General features: G+C 51.3%; 1 protein-coding gene across 1 annotated transcript; it reads left to right on the top strand.

Annotated features, from left to right (window-relative positions):
• The first annotated feature begins 2231 nt into the window (after positions 1-2231).
• LOC123755873 (uncharacterized) lies at positions 2232-15211 on the top strand. Its single transcript, XM_069323108.1, has 7 exons — positions 2232-2395; positions 9676-9999; positions 10258-10744; positions 10852-11621; positions 14470-14590; positions 14681-14822; positions 15045-15211. Exons 1-7 carry the CDS (start codon positions 2232-2234, stop codon positions 15209-15211), a joined length of 2175 nt encoding a protein of 724 aa, XP_069179209.1.
• The last annotated feature ends 7059 nt before the right edge of the window (positions 15212-22270 follow it).

The raw sequence follows: 22270 nt of genomic DNA, 5'->3' as shown, positions 1-22270 counted from the left end.
CCTTGAGCAACTACGGTGCTTCACCCTTCTGCTAGGGTCCTCCACAGATCTCTGGGCTGCTACACCATGAAGTTCCCTCGAGCAACTATGGTGCTTCACCACCTCTACAGAAGCACGTGACACTCCTCTTCACTGCTTCTCCTCACAGCTCAAAATCCTCTGCTCCACTACCTTGGAGTCTCATCAATTACTTCATCTGTGCTGGCTTCGAAGTTCTCAGCAACTTCTTCCCCAAAGACAAACCTGCAACCCATCGACACTCCAATAAAAATGTTTTCCCTTTAACACATAAACAAAAATAATCACACAATATGTTTGCCTTCAAACCTCTATCTGTCCTCTACATACTGTGAGAGTGGACTCCCCCGTTGGGCGGGTCCATGCTCCACCTTGCCCAGTGGGCATCACTCACTCCGGGAGGGGCCTTCGCCGTCGGGAGCTCTCAGTCACCTGCCAGCGCTCAGAGGGGGACGGACGTCGCTCCGTGTTCCTCCCTCTCCACTCTCTTATTTTAGGCTTTCTGCCTTATCAAAACATGTCTAACTTATCAATAAACATTGCTACTGTCGCTGGGCACACGACCAACTACAAGCAATCACTATGAACTGGCGTATATCGTGCTTACCACAGATTATCTGGTCGAGGGCGCTCCTCCCTCTGACGAAGCCTGGCCAGGGCGATTCCACAGCCCACGAAAATGTCTCTGGGCGGCTTAATACTCTCCTCGTCGACCACGACTTGAGACCACAACGTTCCCAGCTCGATTCTACAGCTGGCACGTCTACACACTACTCTTCTCTTGGAGATTAGGGGTGAACACTAGGGGTTCTTTTCTGGCGGGAGCTCAAACGGAGCGCGGCTTTCCCCCTGCGATGTCTGGCCTCAAGTGAGGTCAAAGCCCTCCAGAAGCGAGCCTCACGCCTCCAGCAAAATGTCCACATCTCCTAGCCAGTCATTTATCTGTTTTCTTCTTCACTGCCCATAATCTTAAATTGTTCATCATCTCCGACCAGCTATTTTACATCTGTGTTATCACCTCTATATTTCTTAGACCTTCTGGTTAGGTCAGGCTTGCTGAATAACTCTCAAAGGGGAGACTTGTTTCTCCTACAGGCTGAGATCATAACAAGTGACAGTATTGGGCAGCGTCACTCATCCTGTGAGTGAACATACCGCCACAGTGACAGTACTGGGCAGCGTCACTCATCATGTGAGTGAACATACCGCCACAGTGACAGTATTGGGCAGCGTCACTCATCCTGTGAGTGAGCATACCGCCACAGTAACAGTATTGGGCAGGGTCACTCATCCTGTGAGTGAGCATACCGCCACAGTGACAGTAATGTCCAGGGCTACTCATCCTGTGAGTGAACATACCGCCACAGTGACAGTATTGTCCAGGGCTACTCATCCTGTGAGTGAGCATACCGCCAAAGCAGCATGTATATCAACCCCCAATTGGAAAAAAACTAGCTGAGGGGTTCATCCTGTCAGTTATGCCCAGATGCAGTTGGTACTTGCCTAACTGTCTCAATTAAACAGACTATGCTGCTGTATTCTAGTCTTGACATTTTGAATACCCTGCCGTTCCCCTAGTGTAAGTAATGCCTCCCTGTATACCTACTTGTCCACTACAACCCGGATTGTCTGGCACTTCATGCTGGAAACAAATTTTTTCGTGAAATTCAATAGTTCTCTTTTATTGCAGCAATATTTTTTATACTTGCAGGGAGGATATTGTACAACTGTGGACCTCTGATGTTCATCCAGTTTTTGCTGATTGTGCCTGTGGCGCCTCTACTCTTTACTGGCTCTATTCTGCATTTACAAAGTTTAAAAATTAAACGTTTTCTAAACCTTTAAGTAGGAATAGGACGACACTAAAATTTCTAGCTATTCCGATAACGAAGCTGATTCCATTATAATGACCCCCGTCATGACCCACCATAAGGCTCGTAGTATAGACTTCTCCCTGACTCAATAGTTGGCATTCTTTGCCTCAAGTATATCACAACTTTATAGGGTCTTGGGATATATTGTCAGTCTACAATTAAAACCACCATTTAACTGGGGTGAACTTATCTTACATAACAGCTACTTACAAATATACACCTCAACAAAGTTATTAATAATATAATAATGTTGACCTCCCAAGCACTAGTCATTGCAGCTAGATATTACTAAGTTACCCAGGTGACAAAACTTAGCAGCATGGGTACACTTGACAACACATGAAGTGCATTTATGTTGTGGGCAAAGTGGATATATGGTATGTTAAATCAAAGGCAAAGTCACTGTTACGGCCTCATTTAGCCAGTAACCAGGTTCTCTATTTATCACACTGTATATGGAGCCTTAATGCCCTCTTCTTATCTGATCCCACCCCGAGTCATAGGTAAGTTATTAAGAACTGGCAGTAATAATCAATCTAATGGAAAAGGGATAAACACCACTAAACAGAACCATCACCAAGTGGACTTCTCAACTATTTATACACATATATAAATGACATAACACTGCAGGTGTCACTTTCCCACAGGACACTGTAAAACGTCTGTAATCTTCTTTCCAGCTCGGCGAGTCCACTTCTATCTATCTCCTGAGTCTGTCTTCTATGGTCCTCACTCCGGCGAGTTCACCTTTCTCAGTAAATCATGAGCCAGTCATATACAGTATGGTCACGGTGCTCAAAACACCACTTATATTCTCCAGCAACACACTGGCAGAGGTCTCCAGCAACACACTGGCAGAGGTCTCCAGCAACACACTGGCAGAGGTCTCCAGCAACACACTGGCAGAGGTCTCCAGCAACACACTGGCAGAGGTCTCCAGCAACACACTGGCAGAGGTCTCCAGCAACACACTGGCAGAGGTCTCCAGCAACACACTGGCAGGGGTCTCCAGCAACACACTGGCAGGGGTCTACAGCAACACACTGGCAGAGGTCTCCAGCAACACACTGGCAGGGGTCTACAGCAACACACTGGCAGAGGTCTCCAGCAACACACTGGCAGGGGTCTCCAGCAACACACTGGCAGAGGTCTCCAGCAACACACTGGCAGAGGTCTACAGCAACACACTGGCAGAGGTCTCCAGCAACACACTGGCAGAGGTCTCCAGCAACACACTGGCAGAGGTCTTCAGCAACACACTGGCAGGGGTCTTCAGCAACACACTGGCAGGGGTCTCCAGCAACACACTGGCAGAGGTCTACAGCAACACACTGGCAGAGGTCTACAGCAACACACTGGCAGAGGTCTCCAGCAACACACTGGCAGGGGTCTCCAGCAACACACTGGCAGAGGTCTCCAGCAACACACTGGCAGGGGTCTCCAGCAACACACTGACAGAGGTCTCCAGCAACACACTGGCAGGGGTCTCCAGCAACACACTGGCAGAGGTCTCCAGCAACACACTGGCAGAGGTCTCCAGCAACACACTGGCAGAGGTCTCCAGCAACACACTGGCAGAGGTCTCCAGCAACACACTGGCAGGGGTCTCCAGCAACACACTGGCAGAGGTCTCCAGCAACACGCTGGCAGAGGTCTCCAGCAACACACTGGCAGAGGTCTCCAGCAACACACTGGCAGAGGTCTCCAGCAACACACTGGCAGAGGTCTACAGCAACACACTGGCTGTAGTTGCTGTAGACCTGACGGTCTCCAGCAACACACTGGCAGGGGTCTCCAGCAACACACTGGCAGAGGTCTCCAGCAACACACTGGCAGGAGTCTCCAGCAACACACTGGCAGAGGTCTCCAGCAACACACTGGCAGGGGTCTCCAGCAACACACTGGCAGAGGTCTCCAGCAACACACTGGCAGAGGTCTCCAGCAACACACTGGCAGGGGTCTCCAGCAACACACTGGCAGAGGTCTCCAGCAACACACTGGCAGAGGTCTCCAGCAACACACTGGCAGAGGTCTCCAGCAACACACTGGCAGAGGTCTCCAGCAACACACTGGCAGGGGTCTCCAGCAACACACTGGCAGGGGTCTCCAGCAACACACTGGCAGGGGTCTCCAGCAACACACTGGCAGAGGTCTCCAGCAACACACTGGCAGAGGTCTCCAGCAACACACTGGCAGAGGTCTCCAGCAACACACTGGCAGGGGTCTCCAGCAACACACTGGCAGAGGTCTCCAGCAACACACTGGCAGGGGTCTCCAGCAACACACTGGCAGAGGTCTACGGCAACACACTGGCAGAGGTCTCCAGCAACACACTGGCAGAGGTCTACAGCAACACACTGGCAGAGGTCTACAGCAACACACTGGCAGAGGTCTCCAGCAACACACTGGCAAAGGTCTACAGCAACACACTGGCAGAGGTCTCCAGCAACACACTGGCAGGGGTCTCCAGCAACACACTGGCAGGGGTCTCCAGCAACACACTGGCAGGGGTCTCCAGCAACACACTGGCAGAGGTCTCCAGCAACACACTGGCAGAGGTCTCCAGCAACACACTGGCAGGGGTCTCCAGCAACACACTGGCAGGCTTCCACACAGGCTTATAACAAGCCTTAATAGACAGACATTGATTCCATCTCGTAACTCAACTTCGCCATCCCAGGATACGTCGGTCCAATCACTAATACTTCGCTAAGTATCACAGACAAATCATTGTGATACTTAGCCAACTCGACCACTAGTTTCTACTGGAACACGTCTTGAGTTCAGGACGGCCCTGGGTGAACTGATTCCTGTCGACCAAGTTACCACCCACATCACTTCTACTGCGGACTAAAATGTGATTAGTAAGAAAGAAACTACACAGGGGGTCAATAAGATCACAGCCTTCCACCGCAGAACAGAAAATGGGGTCGGGTGTACTTGTAACGTATCGGAAATTGAAAGAAGTAAAGAAAGGAAGAAAACTCATAGGGTGTGAGAGGTGGAAGGGAGTAGTGAAGAACTTCAGTGGGAAAGGGAAAGTTTTGAAGGAGAAAGAAAAAATGAGATCAAGGAGGAAACGTAGAAGAGTAGACAGTAAGAGTGCTAGAATAGTAGAAAGATAGAAGGTTGCTGACACCATCCATTCAAGTTAATTATATATAAGACAAGGAATGGAACTTATATATAAGACAATGGAATGCACAACAATATGATGTGATGTTAACATGCATCACTTGTAAGCATGTACAACTCATATAACCAAAAATCTTTAAGTCAAAATCTTAAGCCAGTAAACTTCAGAGAGCTCTCCACTCTAGCTTTCCCTATACAAGATCTAGGGATCACAATTAAAGACAATTTAAATAGTAAGTTAATCATTTATATATTTAATATTATGAGTATCATAATTCAACCATTTCAATTGATGTTCAAACGGTTACAAAAATACACAAATTTTGAGTCACCACACAATAAATTGAGATTTAACGGCTGACTGTCAATTGACGAGATTGCTGACGGCTGACTGAGATTTGATGATTTGATGGCTGACTACGGATGACTGCCCCTGGAAATCACACAACACCTAAGTTGGAAAACACAGTATATGGCAACCTTACAGTTCACTCACCAAAGTCTCTGAGACCACGTTAAGTAGAGAAGGAGGTGGCACGACTGATAGACAGAGTCCCCCACCTGGCCTGGGACGGCCTAGTCTGGCTTCTGGAACCTCTCTCTATGGAGTAGCCGTCTAGGACGGCTGTCACTGTCCTCCTGATCAATGCCTCAGCTGTACAGTTCCACGGGTATATATAGGAGAACTGGGAGCTAAGCTCTGCCTACCAGGAGATAGCCTCTGTCTATCTACCTACCATACATAGACAGCGGCTTGTTTGAGGGAAACACACTACCAACCGGCTGCAATTATCAGCTTAGCAGAAAGTAAGATCGCTTCACACGACCTGACCTCCTATTCAACCTGTGAACATTAAGTCTTGAAAGGTGTGACTTTATAATTGGTAAGGACCGACACCCCGGCGCCTCCAATATCCTGTATGAATTTGACTCGTTGTATGTCAAATCTATATAAATAAAAATGGAAATGATCGTTTGTTTATAATCGATAATCTCCGAAAGTTCTTCAGTGATGGCTTTGAAATTTTCACACAACGTTCCATTCGCATTCGAGCTGATTTTTATATACATACTATGTAGATGTCACGTCTGTGATGGGAATTTTGCTTTTTGTTTTAAACTGTGCTTTCATGTGAGGGAAATCTTTGAAACCTCTTTACCGATTGCTTTGAAATTTTGAAACAATGTTGCATTCGAATAGGCGCGTCTTTTTATAAACCTACTATATACATGCCTCACCTGTGACAGGAAAAACATGTTTTTTTTTTAAACAGCGCCATCTGTTGGACGTAAGAGCAACACACGCTGTAATCTACAAAAGTTCTTCATTGATTGCTTTGAAATTTTGACACAACATTCCATTCGAATACACACATGTTTTTATATACCTACTATATAGATGCCACCCCTGTGACAGGTAAAAACATGCGTTTTTGTAACACAGTGCCATCTGTTGCACACAAGACCAACACACGCTATATTATATATGTTACGATTCCATTTCAATGTTTCCAATTTCATTGATAAATTGAATTTTCATAAACTTCAATTTATTTTCATTTTGATTTAATTATTTTGTGTGACATTAAGTTGGAATTGAGCTGTGTTGTTTACCATACCGTTCATTTCGTGAGTATAGTGCATTTGGTGTTTTTCATTGTTTTTCATTTCGTTTTTTAAACTGTTTTTTTTTTTATATATCAGTGATGGGAACATCTGGGGCCAGATTAACGAAGCAGTTACGCAAGTACTTACGAACGTGTACATCTTTCCTCAATCTTTGATGGTTTTGGTTTCATTTATTAAACAGTTTACTAGCATGACAACTTGCCAATCAACTGTTGTTATAAACAGCCTCCGGGTGCTTCAGAGTTCATTAACTGTTTAATAATTGCAAACAGAGGCACCGAAGATTGTGAGAAGATGTACAGGTTCGTAAGTGTTTATGTAACTTCTTCGTGAATCTAGCCCCAGAACATTTGATGTTCACAATTTTTTGATGGGAACATCAGATCATTTGATCATCAGATGGGGAGTGGGGAATGGTTGGAAGGACGAGGGGATGTATGTGGAATATGGTGGGGGGGAAGCAAGGGGACAGGGGAGGGGCAAATGGTGGGGTAGGACGAGGGGACAGGGGAGTTGGGGATGGTAGGGACGAGGGGAAAGGGGAATGAAGAATGGTGAGGAGGACAAGGTTACAAGGGAGTGGGGGATAGTGGGGAGGACGAGGGGCCGAGGGAGGGGGAGGAATGAGAGCGAGGACACGGGGACAGGGGAGTGGGAGATAGTGGGGAGGACGAGGGGATTTGGAGTGGGGAATGGTTTGGAGGGCGAGGGGATGCTTGAGTGGGGGATGGTGGGGAGGAAAGAGGGACGAGGGAGTGAGAAATGGTTGTGAGGACGAGGGAACGAAGGATGGGTTTAGGGAATGGTGGAGAGGACTGAGAGAGAGGGAAAGATTGCTGTGGCTCAGCAATGCAGCCACAACTAGGAGTTGTGCCCTGGGAGCCCTGAGTAGGGGCAGACTCCCAGTTGTGCCCTGGGAGCCCTGAGTAGGGGCAGACTCCCAGTTGTGCCCTGGGAGTCACAGTGAGATCCTTTTAATTATTAGTACTGTTTAAAGGGACAGAATAACGAAGGACAGTTGGGATCTCTCGCTAAGAAGAGATAAGAGTTCTACTACTTCGTTCATTGTCCCACACTGGTGCTAAGACCCCAGTCCCTTATCGCCCCAGCCTGGACACCCAACCATCCACTCAGGGCGGCTTCTCACAGGCGACTCCTCCAGCGGGTGGTCTGATGGCTCACAGGGCCCCTACATGGTGCTCTTCAGCACGTACACCACCCAAAGAGGGGGCTCAGGCAACTCACACCAGTCCCAGGGAGGTGTACGTGAGCCCCTCACCACGGCAAGGAGGCACCACGGAGAGGTGTTTGTGTTATTAGTGTAAGAATATATTGGCTGTTGATAGGTAAGGTGCTAGGCTGTATTACGTATATGTTTCATTCCCTGATTTTAACAGAACCAGTCTTCAGTCATAGAACTGAATTTATTAAATCTTATCCTTGTATAAAATACAAGTTAATGTGAGATACCTGTCTGCAGGTGGACTGAAACTTCAATCAACTAATTTATTCACCCCACCTGCCCCTTACAGCCCACAATCTGTCATTAGGAAAAGAGGAGCTAGGATTTACGAGACTAGCTAGAGACTTTAGTTGAATTAATTTGCAGACAGTAATATTTAATTTAGTTCAGTACAAGTCCCTGGTAGTTCTCCTCTCATATCAATCCCAGCAGGTTTCTCCCACAATCCGTACGGCTTTAAAGCTCTCAAAGACTACATGACAGTCCTTGGTCCACATGAACTTTGTTCCCTTCTTCTGGAGGGTTGTCGAAGGCACTGCCATAATCACTGCCTTTGTGAATGTACATTAATGACACTATGTAAAAGACACATCTAACACTTTAGGTAGGGCATACGTAAATCTGTGTATCTATGTATTTACGTATGTAGGTTAGCTTAGCATTTTAAAAGTACCGAATCACCTTCTGTGGCTGAGTGTTCAATAAACCCTTGAACTATATGTTTAACACTTCTCTAACCCTGTCCATGGAGGACAGAAGAAAATGTATATATGCTGGTTAGCATTGTAAATGTGTGGCCACGTCTGTGGTAGAAAATAATAATAAAAAAAAAAAAAAACTGCCATAGTCGAGACGTTAGGAACAAACTTTCGGTAGAATCCGGCAATACCCAGGAAACACAGGACCTCCTTATGTGTGGAAGGGGTTGGGCACTGAACTTAGGGGCGATCCATCCTCCACCAACCAAATGTCCTACAAAGATAACAGAAGTCTTAACAAATTCCGATTAATACTATTTATTTATTTTATTATTTATTTATTTATTTATATATATACAAGAAGATACATTGGGATTGTGAGGATACATATTATAGTAATTACAATCTTGTAAAGCCACTAGTACGCACAGCTGCCCTGCTCGGTTGATAGGCAATACAGATTGCCTACCAACAGAGCTTGTCGAATAGCCAAAAAATAATGCTTCCATATGTCGTAAATGGTCTTCCTAGTTTGAGTTGCAGATCATCACATCATGTATGTAGACCATTGCATTCTCTACGTAGCGTAGTACAATAGTCATCAATCGCTGAAATGAAGAGGCAGCATTTATCATTCCAAATTTATCATTCCACTTGACACCCAAAAAGACTACCAGGAGCCACAAAGGCAAAGGGTTTGGCACGCACTGTCAGAGGTACCTGCCAATAGCCCTTGAAGAGGTCGAAGTTAGTGAGGTAGGAGGCCTTACCGACGGTATCACTACACTCTTCCATCCTGGGAAGGATATATGTATCAGCTACTGTAACCGTGTTAACTTACTGGTAATGTATGCATAACCTATGATCATTACCAGGCTTGTGGACCAGCAGCATGAGGGACAACCACTGACTAATACTAATATCCTATGGCACCTCCCCTAGTGTGACCCACTATGGCACCTCCCCGAGTGTGACCCACTATGGCACCTCCCCGAGTGTGACCCACTATGGCACCTTCCTCAGTGTGACCCCACTATGGCACCTCTCCGAGTGTGAACCACTATGGCACCTCCCCCAGTGTGACCAACAATGGCACCTCACCCAGTGTGACCCACTATGGCACCTCCCCCAGTGTGACCCACTATGGCACCTCCCACATTGTGACCCACTATGGCACCTCCCTCAGTGTGACTCACTATGGCACCTCCCCCAGTGTGACCAACTATGGCCCCTCTCCCAGTGTGGTTCAATATGGCACCTCCCCCAGTGTGACCCACTATGGCACCTCCCCCAATGTAACCCACTATGGCACCTCCCCCAATGTGACCCACTATGGCACCTCCCCCAATGTAACCCACTATGGCACCTCCCCCAATGTGACCCACTATAGCCGGGGGAGCCAGTCGGCCGAGCGGACAGCACACTGGACTTGTGATCCTGTGGTCCCGGGTTCGATCCCGGGCGCCGGCGAGAAACAATGGGCAGAGTTTCTTTCACCCAATGCCCCGGTTACCTAGCAGTAAAATAGGTACCTGGGTGTTAGTCAGCTGTCATGGGCTGCTTCCTGGGGGTGGAGGCCTGGTCGAGGACCGGGCCGCGAGGACACTAAAGCCCCGAAATCGTCTCATGATAACCTCAAGATAGATGGCACCTCCCCCAGTGTGTCCAACTATGTCACCTCCCCCAGTGTGACCCACTATGGCACTTCCCCCAGTGTGACCAACTATGGCACCTCCCACAGTGTGACCAACTATGGCACCTCCCACAGTGTGACCCACTATGGCACCTCCCCCAGTGTGACCAACTATGGCACCTCCCCCAGTGTAGCCCACTATGGCACCTCCCCCAGTGTGGCCAACTATGGCACCTCCCCCAGTGTGGCCCACTATGGCACCTCCCCCAGTGTGACCCACTATGGCACCTCCCCCAGTGTGACCAACTATGTCACCTCCCCCAGTGTGACCCACTATGGCACCTCCCCCAGTGTGACAAACTATGGCACCTCCCACAGTGTGACCCACTATGGCACCTCCCCCAGTGTGACCAACTATGGCACCTCCCTCAGTGTAACCCACTATGGCACCTCCCCCAGTGTGACCAACTATGGCACCTCCCCCAGTGTGACTCACTATGGCACCTCTCCCAGTGTGACTCACTATGGCACCTCCCCCAGTGTGACCCACTATGGCACCTCCCCCAGTGTGACCAACTATGGCACCTCCCCCAGTGTAACCCACTATGGCACCTCCCTCAGTGTGACTCACTATGGCACCTCCCCAGTGTGACCCACTATGGCACCTCCCCAAGTGTGACCAACTATGGCACCTCCTCCAGTGTGACCCACTATGGCACCTCCCACAGTAAGACCCACTATGGCACCTTCCCCAGTGTGACCCACTATGGCACCTCCCCCAGTGTGACCCACTATGTCACCTCCCCCAGTGTGACCAACTATGGCACCTCCCCCAGTGTGACCCACTATGGCACCTCCCTCAGTGTGATTCACTATGACACCTCAAGTGTGACTCACTATGGCACCTCCCCCAGTGTGACCCACTATGGCGCCTCCCTCAGTGTGATTCACTATGACACCTCAAATGTGACTCACTATGGCACCTCCCCCAGTGTGACCCACTATGGCACCTCCCTCAGTGTGATTCACTATGACACCTCAAGTGTGACTCACTATGGCACCTCCCCCAGTGTGACCCACTATGGCACCTCCCTCAGTGTGATTCACTATGACACCTCAAGTGTGACTCACTATGGCACCTCCCCCAGTGTGACCCACTGTGGCACCTCCCCCAGTGTGACCCACTATTACACCTCCCCCAGTGTGACCCACTATGGCACCTCCCACAGTGTGACCCACTATGGCACCTCCCCCAGTGTGACCCATTATGGCACCTCGTCCAGTGTGACCCACTATGGCACCTCCCACAGTGTGACTCACTATGGCACCTCTCACAGTGTGATCCACTATGGCACCTCCCCCAGTGTGACCCCACTATGGCACCTCCCACAGTGTGACCCACTATGGCACCTCCCCCAGTGTGACCCCACTATGGCACCTCTCACAGTGTGACCCACTATGGCACCTCCCCCAGTGTGACCCCACTATGGCACCTCCCCCCCCGTGTGGCACCGCCCTGTGCCAAGCCACGTTCCCCTTCTCTCTCTCTCTCTTAAAGCAATATTCTAACGATTTCCAATTCAATTAATTTCGCGCTTCGATGACTAATTCGGAGCCAACGAGCTGCTTTTCAGCGCTGCCATCAGCTGAGTGGGATGCGTTATTGGGTGTGTCACTCACAGTGTCATGCAGATCTCAGTGTGTATCACAGGACGTCAAGCACATCTCTCTCTATCTAACAACGTTAAGCTGATCTCACACTATCAGTAATATTCATATTTTCCATCATTTAGTCATCAATATCTTGCAGATATCTCTCTTTAACAAACAGCACTGAACTACCTCATAGAAGCCTTTCCTTCTGTATATATTACATCTGAATAATAGGATCTGGAACGGAAATATTCCGCACCAAAAGGTTCCGCTTCCTTTATGATGAATATTAACTAGAGAACAAAACATGTGCACTATTGACACCCTTGATATTGATGTATTTATGGCCCCAGTTGATGGACAACTGTCACTCACGTCATGTTATAAGTCATTATTCTGTGTTTGTATTTAGTGTATTGATGGTATATTATCACAGTGATAGATCATCAGAGTCCTAGACGTTTTCTGAGATGCCCTGAGTAGGGTGAGACTCCCAGTTGTGCCCTGGGAGCCCTGAGTAAGGTGAGACTCCCAGTTGTGCCCTGGGAGCCCTGAGTAAGGTGAGACTCCCAGTTGTGCCCTGGGAGCCCTGAGAAAGGTCAAACTCCCAGTTGTGGCATGGGAGCCCTGAGTAGGGTGAGACTCCCAGTTGTGGCATGGGAGCCCTGAGTAGGGTGAGACTCCCAGTTGTGCCCTGGGAGCCCTGAGTAAGGTCAGACTCCCAGTTGTGCCCTGGGAGCCCTGAGTAAGGTGAGACTCCCAGTTGTGCCCTGGGAGCCCTGAGAAAGGTGAGACTCCCAGTTGTGCCCTGGGAGCCCTGAGAAAGGTGAGACTCCCAGTTGTGCCCTTGGAGCCCTGAGTAAGGTGAGACTCCCAGTTGTGCCCTGGGAGCCCTGAGTAAGGTCAGACTCCCAGTTGTGCCCTGGGAGCCCTGAGTAAGGTCATACTCCCAGTTGTGCCCTGGGAGCCCTGAGTAAGGTCATACTCCCAGTTGTGCCCTGGGCGCCCTGAGTAAGGTCATACTCCCAGTTGTGCCCTGGGAGCCCTGAGTAAGGTCAGACTCCCAGTTGTGCCCTGGGAGCCCTGAGTAAGGTCAGACTCCCAGTTGTGCCCTGGGAGCCCTGAGTAAGGTCATACTCCCAGTTGTGCCCTGGGAGCCCTGAGTAAGGTCATACTCCCAGTTGTGCCCTGGGCGCCCTGAGTAAGGTCAGACTCCCAGTTGTGCCCTGGGAGTCACAGTGAGATCCTTTTAATTATTAGTACTGTTTAAAGGGACAGAATAGCGAAGGACAGTTGGGATATCTCGCTAAGAAGAGATAAGAGTCGTAAAGCTGAGAGGAACAACAGTGTGATAGTTGTGCTGGCACTTGTTGAGTTAAAACGTGTTTAGGTCTTGGCGCCATGGGTTGGAGGGGTCCGCTCCCCCGACGGCCCGCTCCCCCCAATACGCACAGCAACAGGTGGTAATTAACGGATAACTGAAATATTTTGGGGAAATGGACGGGGTAAAACTTATTAATGTATCCCGGAGGATACACCAAATGTCAGAGCGAGTCGGTCTATGATGGCTGGCATGTTGTTGATGCTCGGAGTTGTTTGTGTATTTAATATTTGTGCGGAGTTTTTTCTTTTTTTTTAGCTCTTGAATTCGGTCATTCTACCCAATATATTTTCCTCTATTATATCTACTACATATATTTCTCTCTAACACACGCGCAACCCCCCCCCCCCCCCCCAGGAAGCAGCCCGTAGCAGCTGTCCAACTCCCAGGTGCCTATTTACTGCTAGGTGAACAGGGGCATCAGGGTAAAAAAATCTGCCCATTTGTTTCTGCCTCTGCCGGGAATTGAACCCAGGCCTTTATGACTAAGAGCCTCAAGAGCTATCCACTCAGCCGTAATGCCCTCGCTCCTTCCTTCTTGTGCTCACTCCTTCCTTCTGACCCTCGTTCCTTCCTTCTTGACCTCGCACCTTCCTTCTGGCCATCTCTCCTTCCTTCTTGCCTTCGTTCCTTCTTCTTGCCCTCGCTCCTTCTTTGAAATCGCTCCTTCCTTCTTGAAATCGCTCCTTCCTTCTTGAAATCTCTCCTTCCTTCTTGAAATCGCTCCTTCCTTCTTGAAATCGCTCCTTCCTTCCTTCTTGGCATTGCTCCTTCCTTCTTGCCCTTGCTCCTTCCTTTTTGCCCACGCTTCTTCCTTCTTGCAACCGCTCCTTCCTTCTTGCCATAGCTCCTTCCTTAGATAGCTGCCAAGTGAAAAAGCAGGACCGGTAACGACCAACATAGAGAGGTTATGTTGGTGAGTCGTGCGACACCTCCAGTAGACGCCCAGTCTCTAGAGAGGGAGAGAGAGAAAAGCCAGGATTGTTTGCACCTTACACTTCGAGAGGGTATGTACCGAGTGATCAGCCAGGCAGGTCTGTAGGGATTCTTAGGGATAGTGGAGCTGCCCAGTCTCTGATTTTGAGAAACTCGTTACCCGAGGAAGTGCTTACTGGTGGGAAACAAAGGATTATTTAGGATGGGCTCTCTCGACGTGGTACGTTGCTCCCCTTAGAAGAAGTACACTCGGAATCGCCATATTACAGTGGCAAGTGTACGTTGGCAATAGTGGATCCTCTTCTAATAGAGGTCAAACTGGCCAACAACTTGGTGACGGGTTTGGACAGTAACCGTCCCATGGTTGGGGACGATCCGGCTGGAGAAGTGGTAAGACCTGTAGTAGCAGCACAATCCAGATCCCAGGTACAGACGATGTTGAAATCAAATAACTTGTTTAACCCTACATCTACAACACAGGTTGTTGAGAGTATTCCAGCGAGCTCTCTCGACTCTGCCCCCGAACAGAAACATTGGACTAGAGCAACATGGATAACTGAGCAAGAAAAGGAACCACAAGTGCAAGCACCCACAGATAGCCTAAACTCTGGCCCGATGGCAGGTAACCTGTACTTGGGGAATGATGTGATGCAGTGCTCACAGAACCAACCAAGAACTACCTAGACTTCAGAGGAATGTGCACAGGTTGTAGTGCCCTCGATGTTCCGAACCAGGTGGATGGAAACAGCCCATTATGGACATTGCAGGATTGTGAAAGTTATTCATCGGTTAGCCAAATGGTTCTTATGTGTATTTTGTATTTTCCTTGTGTTTGCAATGGAAGAAGTGACCAAGGACCAGTGGACGGTCAAGCAGATGATAGCACACGTAAGCATGGTGGAACGGTATCAGGGAAAGGACTTTCGCCCCGTGATAATTGTCGTGGAAGGAGGAAGAGATCAAGAAGTGATTGAGGATGGTGGTAGTAAAAGAAATGGTTTTATTGAGTAATAGCTCGACAGGTTGATGTCCCCTCATGTAACTAGTAGGACTAGTGCCAAAATTATAAAGAGTGGTGGCAGCCCTGAAGTTAAAGGAGAGAAAGCACTCTTCATTAGCGTATAGACAGGTACTGTAGGAACACGTGTGAGTCTAGTCTTTGGTCGAGACACTGGTATGCATCTCCAGGCTGTACATGGTAGCCAAAATCGTCAATTTCCTGTATTTCAGATTCCTGTCTCCTTGAGGGACCGCTAGATCGGTACAGGAAACACCATCTGTATACAGCCACCAGCGGTACCACGGCTCAGGGAGGTATAGCCAGTTCGCTCCAGTTTTTCGATCTTCCTCAGAGTATCGGTGTTTACATAAACCATGGTGTACAATGTGGCCACGCTACGGACAAGCATGTCAGTTAAATCATTGCCCGTCTTCTTGGTGTTCACTTTCGTCAAGACATCTCTATTAATACAGTTTCTAGAGCAGGACTTTCTTCTAACATTAGCTATCTATCTGCATAAGTCTGATTGGTTTTATACAAACATACTAATTCGGTTTATTTTCCGTTTAGAAGCCAAACCAAATTCTTTTTGGTTGGGAGGTGTTACAGCATCAGCCCCATCGCTGGAGTGTGGATTGGCGATTTCGGTGCCATCTAGGGGACCCTGCACTCCAACTCTCAGGTATTAGAGGAAATGCAAACAACGCCATCTGTTGGCAGTGGTGTGGCGTCGGTGGAAGGCTCCTGTTTCATACATCAGTTAGTGTGTGAGGTCGATGATGATGACCTCTGGCTGGTGGCGTAACGATATCAACGTCATCTAGGTTGTGCAAGCAATTATAATTTCAATTTCCCGGTGGAAGGGTGTTATCCTAAGGTCACCCAGTATACTGTCTGTCTAGCTAATGACGTTTTATGTTCACAGAGGTGACGTAAGGAGGCGATTGCGCTGAGGAGGGCAGTTCAGAACTCTTGACTTGGTCCTGTGAGAGGACAAAGTGGCCGCTGTCGGTAATAGCAGTGTGTTAGCTGCTGGATTTATAAGTGTTGTATGGACTGACGTACTTGGGATTTGGCCAAGAAGAGTTGTTACTAGGTGACAGTAGTGCGTCTGTTGAGAAGTGCTACTAGTGTGTAACTAGAGACTTCTGCCAGCATGTTAGCTACCCCATATACGTGATTATTTGAGACCCCATGTCAGCGCGTTGCTGAAACCCTCTGTCAGCGTGTTTCTGGGGCGTGGAGGTGGGGGTATTAAGACATCATGACGACAAGGTGTGTGGACTGACCCTTGTTGAGGAAGGTGAACTCGCCGGTGATTGCCACTAAGTGTGGACGACATGTACCTGGACGTATATGCCAAGATAGTGGACTCACCGGGATTTGATGAATACTACCAATCTATTGAGTGTCCTGAGTGAAAGCGACAGTGTAAATATCTGTAGTAATACTTAGAGATATATATATTGGTGAAGGTGATAATTTATTAGTGAAGGTGATAATAGATTGGTGAAGGTGTAATTACGTATTGTTTATCCCCTTATATTCTTTGCACTACTACTTGCCATAGCTGGTTCTTGAAAACTTACCATCGACTTTGGGTAAGATCAAGAAGAGGAGGTTATAAGACGCGTTAACAGTAAGAACCTGGTTACTGGCCCAGGCTGGCCGTAACACCCTCGCTCCTTCCTTTTTTGCCATAGCTTCTTCCTTCTTGGCCCCGTTTCTTCCTTCTTGGCCCCCGCTTCTTCCTTCTTGGCCCCCGCTTCTTCCTTCTTGGCCCCCGCTTCTTCCTTCTTGCCCCCGCTTCTTCCTTTTTGCCGCCGCTCCTTCCTTCTTGCCCCAGCTTCTTCCTTCTTGCCGCCGCTCCTTCCTTCTTGCCGCCGCTCCTTCCTTCTAGCCCTTACTCCCATCATTCTTGCCCTCACTCCTTCCCTCTGTCCTTCTTGCCCTCACTCCTTCCAGCTTGCCCTCGCTCACTCCCTGCTTTTTTTTCTTTTCCCCTGCTCCTTCTCACCATCACGCTTCTACTTGAATCCCTCCAATTTCCGTCATCCGCTCCTTCTTCCCTCCGTCCCTCAATTTTTCGCCGTTCCCTTCATATTACCCTCCCTCTGCTTCCTCCCTCACTAAGCCCCTCCCTCCCTAGCCCTTCCCTCACTAGCCCCTCCCTCCCTAGCCCCTCCCTCACCTACTGCTCCTGAAGGGAGGCAAAAATGTTCGGCGCCTTCAAGAGAGCGCTCACTTTTGTGCCCCGGGTTCCTGCCAATCGGAGATGGCCAAAAAAAAATAGTCTGTGTAGAACTTTCACCCCCCCCCCCCAGGTCACGTTGCAGCCTCCCTCCCCAGCTCCTCCCCCGTGCTGGGTGGCTGGTGTGCTCCCCGGGCCCTGGCCAGCACACATGTTGACACTTTGGAGGTTACTCCAGTTATGTTTTAATGTTTACTTTTTCGAGAGCCTCGTCGCAATAGGCGTAACGTCGGCTCCAGATCTGACCGACGTGTTGTAAAGGGCAAGTGCTGGAGGTTGGAACTGGCCACGAGGCAGGTGCAGTGGCAGCCATGACCTGGCCTCGGGCACCCTTGTTGCAGTCCTGCCTCTCTCCTCACTACACCCTCTCGTAGCCACGGCTCCGTACCCTCACCTCTCATACAATCAGCAAGGTCTTCCTCAGGGCCACACACCACGTACCTCAGGACCACACACACCATGTACCTCAGGGCCACACACAGCACGTACCTCAGGACAACATGCAGCACGTACCTCAAAGCCACACACACCACGTACTTCAGGGCCAAACACAGCACGTACCTCAGGGCCACACACAGCACGTACCTCAGGACCACACACACCACGTACCTCAGGGCCACACACAGCACCTACCTCAGGGCACCACACAGCACGGACCTCAGGGCACGACACAGCACGTACCTCAGAGCCACACACAGCACGTACCTCAGGGCCACACGCACCATGTAACTCAGGGCCTCACACAGCACGTACCTCTGGACCCCACACAGCACGTACCTCAGGGCCTCACACACACACAGCACGTACCTCAGGGCCCCACACAGCACGTACCTCAGGGCCCCCACACAGCACGTACCTCAGGGCCACACACATATACACACAGCACGTACCTCAGGGCCACACACATATACACAGCACGTACCTCAGGGCCACACACATATACACACAGCACGTACCTCAGGGCCCCACACAGCACGTACCTCAGGGCCACACACAGCACGTACCTCAGGGCCTCACACACACACAGCACGTACCTCAGGGCCCCACACAGCACGTACCTCAGGGCCACACACAGCACGTACCTCAGGGACCACACACAGCACGTACCTCAGGGCCACACACATCACATACCTCAGGGCCACACACATCACATACCTCAGGGCCACACACAGCACGTACCTCAGGGCCACACACAGCACGTACCTCAGGGCCACACACAGCACGTACCTCAGGGCCACACACACAGCACGTACCTCAGGGCCACACACACAGCACGTACCTCAGGGCCACACGCCGCACGTACCTCAGGGCCTCACACACCACGTACCTCAGGACCACACACAGCACGTACCTCAGGGCCACTTACAGCACGTACCTCAGGGCCACTTACAGCACGTACCTCAGGACCACACACAGCACGTACCTCAGGGCCACTTACAGCACGTACCTCAGGACCACACACAACACGTACCTCAAGGCAACACGTAGCACGTATCTCAGGGCCACACACAGAACGTACATCAGGGCCACACACAGCACGTACCTCAAGGCCACACGAGCACGTACCTCCGGGAAACACGCAGCACGTACCTCACAGCCACACAAAGCACGTACCTCAGCGTCACACACAGCACATTCCTCAGGGGACATACACAGCACGTACCTCAGGGTCACACACACCACGTACCTTAGGGCCTCACACCACACGTACTTCAGGGCCACACACAGCACGTACCTCAGGGACCACACACAGCACGTACCTCAGGGCCACACACAGCACGTACCTCAGGGTCACACACACCACGTACCTTAGGGCCTCACACCACACGTACTTCAGGGCCAAACACAGCACGTACCTCAGGGCCACACACACCACGTACCTCAAGGCAACACGTAGCACGTATCTCAGGGCCACACACAGAACGTACATCAGGGCCACACACAGCACATACATCAGGGCCACACACAGCACGTACCTCAGGGCCCACAGGCAGCACGTTCCTCAGGGCCACTCACACCACGTTCCTCAGATCCACACACACAGCACGTACCTCAGGGCCACACACAACACGTACCTCAGGGCCGCACACACAGCACGTACCTCAGGGCAACACACACAGTACGTACCTTAGGGCCACACAGGACGTACCTCAGGGCCACACACAGCATGTACCTCAGGGCCACACACACAGCACGTACCTCAGGGCCACACACACACAGCGCGTACCTCAGGACCACATGCAGCACGTACTTCAGGGCCACACACAGCACGTACCTCAGGGCCACACGCAGCACGTACCTCAGGGTCACACGCCGCACGTACCTCAGGGACCAAACACAGCACGTACCTCAGGGCCACACACACAGCACGTACCTCAGGGCCACACACACAGCACGTACCTCAGGGCCACAACACACAGCACATACCTCAGGGCCACACACTCAGCACGTACCTCAGGGCCACACACACAGCACGTACCTCAGGGCCACACACACCGAACATACCTCAGGGCCACACACACAGCACGACCCTCAGGGCCACACACACCGAACATACCTCAGGGCCACACACACAGCACGTACCTCAGGGCCACACACACCGAACGTACCTCAGGGCCACACACACCGAACGTACCTCAGGGCCACACACACCGAACGTACCTCAGGGCCACACACACCGAACGTACTTCAGGGCCACACACACCGAACGTACCTCAGGGCCACACACACAGCACGTACCTCAGGGCCACACACACCGAACGTACCTCAGGGCCACACACACCGAACGTACCTCAGGGCCACACACACCGAACATACCTCAGGGCCACACACACAGCACGTACCTCAGGGCCACACACACCGAACGTACCTCAGGGCCACACACACCGAACGTACCTCAGGGCCACACACACCGAACGTACCTCAGGGCCACACACACCGAACGTACTTCAGGGCCGCACACACCGAACGTACCTCAGGGCCACACACACCGAACGTACCTCAGGGCCACACACACAGCACGTACCTCAGGGCCACACACACCGAACGTACCTCAGGGCCACACACACCGAACGTACCTCAGGGCCACACACACCGAACGTACCTCAGGGCCACACACACCGAACGTACCTCAGGGCCACACACACAGCACGTACCTCAGGGCCACACACACCGAACGTACCTCAGGGCCACACACACCGAACGTACCTCAGGGCCACACACACCGAACGTACCTCAGGGCCACACACACCGAACGTACTTCAGGGCCACACACACAGCACGTACCTCAGGGCCACACACACAGCACGTACCTCAGGGCCACACACACAGCACGTACCTCAGGGCCACACACACAGCACGTACCTCAGGGCCACACACACAGCACGTACCTCAGGGCCACACACAGCACGTACCTCAGGGCCACACACACAGCACATACCTCAGGGCCACACACACAGCACGTACCTCAGGGCCACACACACAGAACGTACCTCAGGGCCACACACACAGCACGTACCTCAGGGCCACACACACCGAACGTACCTCAGGGCCACACACAGCACGTACCTCAGGGCCACACACACAGCACGTACCTCAGGGCCACACACAGCACGTACCTCAGGGCCACACACAGCACGTACCTCAGGGCCACACACACAGAACGTACCTCAGGGCCACACACACACAGCACGTACCTCAGGGCCACACACACAGCACGTACCTCAGGGCCACACACACCGAACGTACCTCAGGGCCACACACACAGCACGTACCTCAGGGCCACACACACCGAACGTACTTCAGGGCCACACACACAGCACGTACCTCAGGGCCACACACACAGCACGTACCTCAGGGCCACACACACAGCACGTATCTCAGGGCCACACACAGCACGTACCTCAGGGCCACACACAGCACGTACCTCAGGGCCACACACACAGAACGTACCTCAGGGCCACACACAAAGCACGTACCTCCGGGCCACACACACCGAACGAACCTCAGGGCCACACACAGCACGCACCTCAGTGCCACACACAGCACGTACCTCAGGGCCACACACAGCACGTACCTCAGGGCCACACACATCACATACCTCAGGGCCACACACACCGAACGTACCTCAGGGCCACACACAGCACGTACCTCAGGGCCACACATAGCACGTACCTCAGGGCCACACACACAGCACGACCCTCAGGGCCACACACACAGCACGTGCCTTAGGGCCACACACAGCACGTACCTCAGGGCCACACATAGCACGTACCTCAGGGCCACACACACAGCACGACCCTCAGGGCCACACACACAGCACGTGCCTCAGGGCCACACACACAGCACGACCCTCAGGGCCACGCACACAGCACGTGCCTCAGGGCCACACACACAGCACGACCCTCAGGGCCACACACACAGCACGTGCCTCAGGGCCACACACACAGCACGACCCTCAGGGCCACACACACAGCACGTGCCTCAGGGCCACACACACAGCACGACCCTCAGGGCCACACACACAGCACGTGCCTCAGGGCCACACACACAGCACGACCCTCAGGGCCACACACACAGCACGTGCCTCAGGGCCACACACACAGCACGACCCTCAGGGCCACACACATAGCACGTGCCTCAGGGCCACACACACAGCACGACCCTCAGGGCCACACACACAGCACGTGCCTCAGGGCCACACACACAGCACGTGCCTCAGGGCCACACACACAGCACGACCCTCAGGGCCACACACACAGCACGTGCCTCAGGGCCACACACACAGCACGACCCTCAGGGCCACACACACAGCACGTGC

The sequence above is a fragment of the Procambarus clarkii genome, chromosome 1, assembly GCF_040958095.1.
Source record: "Procambarus clarkii isolate CNS0578487 chromosome 1, FALCON_Pclarkii_2.0, whole genome shotgun sequence".
Classification (NCBI taxonomy): Eukaryota; Metazoa; Arthropoda; class Malacostraca; order Decapoda; family Cambaridae; genus Procambarus; species Procambarus clarkii.
Note: the sequence above shows the minus strand (reverse complement) of the source record. Positions and strands in the feature narration are given on the sequence as shown.